This window comes from Psammomys obesus, unplaced genomic scaffold (genome assembly GCF_907164565.1).
Source record: "Psammomys obesus unplaced genomic scaffold, mPsaObe1.curated_primary_1811, whole genome shotgun sequence".
Classification (NCBI taxonomy): domain Eukaryota; kingdom Metazoa; phylum Chordata; class Mammalia; order Rodentia; family Muridae; genus Psammomys; species Psammomys obesus.
In genome coordinates this window covers 3,969,721-3,972,706 of record NW_026592636.1, presented here as the reverse complement: position 1 = coordinate 3,972,706, position 2,986 = coordinate 3,969,721, and the positions used below count along the sequence as shown (strand labels likewise).

General features: G+C 50.2%; 1 protein-coding gene across 1 annotated transcript in view; it reads left to right on the top strand.

Annotated features, from left to right (window-relative positions):
- Positions 1-898: 898 nt before the first annotated feature.
- The window catches only part of Syt12 (synaptotagmin 12), a gene marked incomplete at its 5' end in the record, with an annotated part of 15,359 nt that continues 13,271 nt past the window's right edge, over positions 899-2,986 (top strand). Inside the window, 2 exon segments of the mRNA XM_055614648.1 lie at positions 899-1,092; positions 2,658-2,981. Coding sequence (XP_055470623.1) covers positions 899-1,092; positions 2,658-2,981 — 518 coding nt within the window.

The window sequence follows — 2,986 nt, the reverse complement described above, 5'->3', positions numbered from 1 at the left end:
GGACAGGCAGAGGACAATTTGTGGAAGTTGGGTATGTTTTCCCACCACATGGTGTCTCAGGGACCAAGCTGGGGTCATCAGGCTTGGTGGCAAGCGCCTTCACTGGATAAGCCATCTTGCTGACCCCCTTTTTCCCCCAATAAAAAGGTGTTTAGTACACAAGTATCACTGAGTAGGGTGATGCACTTAGAAGGAAAATTAGGAAGGAGCTAAAATCATCCTAGCTACATAGCAAGTTCGAGACCAGCCTGGGCCACGTGAAACCCTGTCTCAAAACAAAAGCAAAACAAACAAACAAACAAAAAACAGGGGCTTAGGAGGAGGTGTCTGGGTCAGGAAAATGGTTGCCATGTGAGTATGAGGACCTGAGTTTGATCCCCAGCAGCCGTGTGAAAATTAGGATGGCAGAGACATGAAGAGCCCTGGGGATGTCCCAATGAGAGACCCTGTCTCAAAAACAAGGTGGAAGGCTTCCAAAGAATACCACCTAAGGTTGACCTTTGGCCTCTACACACATGCACACACATTCATGCACATACACGTGTTCATACTCACATAATAAAAAAGAGCCAGTCAAGCTGGAGAGATGGCTCAGAGGTTAAGAGCACCGGCTGCTTCTTCCAGAGGTCCTGAGTTCAATTCCCAGCAACCACAAGGTGGTTTTGAGATGGCTCAAAACCATCTCTAATGAGATCTGGTGCCCTCTTCTGGCTGCACATGTACGTGCAGACAGAACACTGTATATATAACAAATAAATCTAAAAAAATAAAAAGCCAAGTACACAAAACATGTATACTTGTGTATATACAAGTATCAATGGTAATTAGCTTTTTGTTTCTGGGTAGAGGTGAATGTGATCACTGTACCCCAATAATGAAGGCTGTCCTTGCCTTGCAGTCATCAAGAGCCCCCCTGGCTGGGAGGTGGGTGTCTACGCTGCAGGGGCCCTGGCACTGCTTGGAATTGCAGCTGTGAGTCTGTGGAAGCTCTGGACGTCGGGGAGTTTCCCCAGCCCATCCCCGTTCCCTAATTATGACTACAGGTACCTGCAGCAAAAGTATGGAGAGGTCTACGTGGAGGCCAAGCTGAAGGTGAGGCTTCCTCCTGCAGACCCACATCCCACCATCCCTTCCGAGGGTGGCCTCTCGGCCTCGGCCCTCTTGATTACTACCTCCCTGTGAGTGGGGATCGGACCTCTCTTATACCTATCACCTGGGCCCAGTAATGTGGCACACGCCTGTAATCCCAGTACTCAGGGAGGCAGAGGCAGAGGGATCTCTGACTTCAAGGCCAGCCTGGTCTACAGAAGGAGTTCCAGGACAGCCAGGGCTACACAGAGAAACCCTGTCTTGAAAAACAAAGCAAAAAACAAAAACAAACAAACAAAACCCCATCCCTGGGGCTGGTGAGGTGGCTCAGTGAGTACAGGCATTAGCTACCACATCTGATGATCCGAGTTAGAGCCTGAGGACCCACATGGTGGAAGAAGAGAAATGGCTCCTAAAGGTTGTCCTCTGACTCTACATGCACAGACCACGATGCCGGAGCCTGCTCTCACTCACCCTAAATAAATTTTTTTTTAAACATATGTTTTTCTAAAGCCTATCATGTAATTTTAAAAAGAAAGCCAAGTGGTGGTGGCCACGTTTTTGATCCCAGCACTTGGGAGGCAGAGGCGGGAGGCAGAGGCAGGCGGCTGTCTGAGTTCAAGGCCAGCCTGGCCTACAGAGTGAGCCTTAGGATAGGCAGGACTACACAGAGAAACCCTGTCTCGGGGGGGGGGGGGAGCTATCATGTGGGCAAGTGGACCCAGCTCTGGTTCCCAGCACTTATGTAGGTGAGATCAACATCTTCTTTATCTACCACTCCACGGTGGCTGATGCCTCTGGCCTCTGCACTCACCTGCACTCATGCCCAACCTACATGCAGACACACAAGCTTGCACATGATTTTTAATAAAGAGGTGGTTTTTTTTGTTTTGTTTTGTTGTTTTTTTTTTTTTTTTTTTTGAGACAGGGTTTTACGGTGTAGCCCTGATTGGCCTAGAACTTGCAGTGTAGACCAGGCTGGACTCCACTCAGATCCACTTGCCTTGCCTCCTGAGTGCTGTGACTAAGGGCATGGGCCATCCTTGGCTACATAGTAACATCAAGGCCAGTCTGGGCTGAATGAGAGCCTGTCTCGAATAACAAAAACTTGCTATTTGATGTAGAATTATTTGTATTTGTGAAAAATTAGAAACAGCTGGAGTGGCAGTGGCACACGCCTTTAATTCCAGCTTTGGGGAGGCAGAGGCAGGTGGATCTCTGAGTTCGAGGGCCAGCCTGGTCTACAGAGAGAGTTCCAGGACAGCCAAGGCTACAAGGAGAAACCCTGTCTTGGAAAAAGAAAATGAAAACAACAAGCTAGATGTGCTTGATGCGTGACTGTAATGCCAGTACTTGGGTTAAAGCAGGAGGATCATGAGTTCCAGGCCAGCCTGAGATATGTAGCAAGTTCCTTCTTGAGGAAAGAGAAGCAACGTGGCCTGAAATAACAGTCCCCCTGTTTTTGTGAAAGGAGAGCCTGGGGTGACTTGAACCAACAGGCAGTGGGCATCTCTTTGCAGTCTCCCAGACCCATGTGATGCTGCCCTGTCCCTTTTGTTCATCCTCAGAGAGTCCCTCCATGGAACACCCAGCGGGCCACTGCTAGGGAACCACCCAGCCGCAAAGGCAGCCTCAGTATAGAGGACACCTATGAGAGCATCAGTGAGCTGGGACCTCTGGAGCTGATGGGCCGGGAACTGGACCTGGCTCCGTACGGTCCTCTCCGCAAGTCTCAGTCGGCCGACTCTCTGAACTCCATCTCCTCTGTGAGCAACACCTTCGGGCAGGATTTCACCCTGGGCCAGGTAGAGGTGGGCATGGACTATGATTCAGGCTCCCACACCCTCCGTGTGGCAGTGCTGCAAGGCAAGGACCTCCTGGAGCGTGAGGAGGCCGC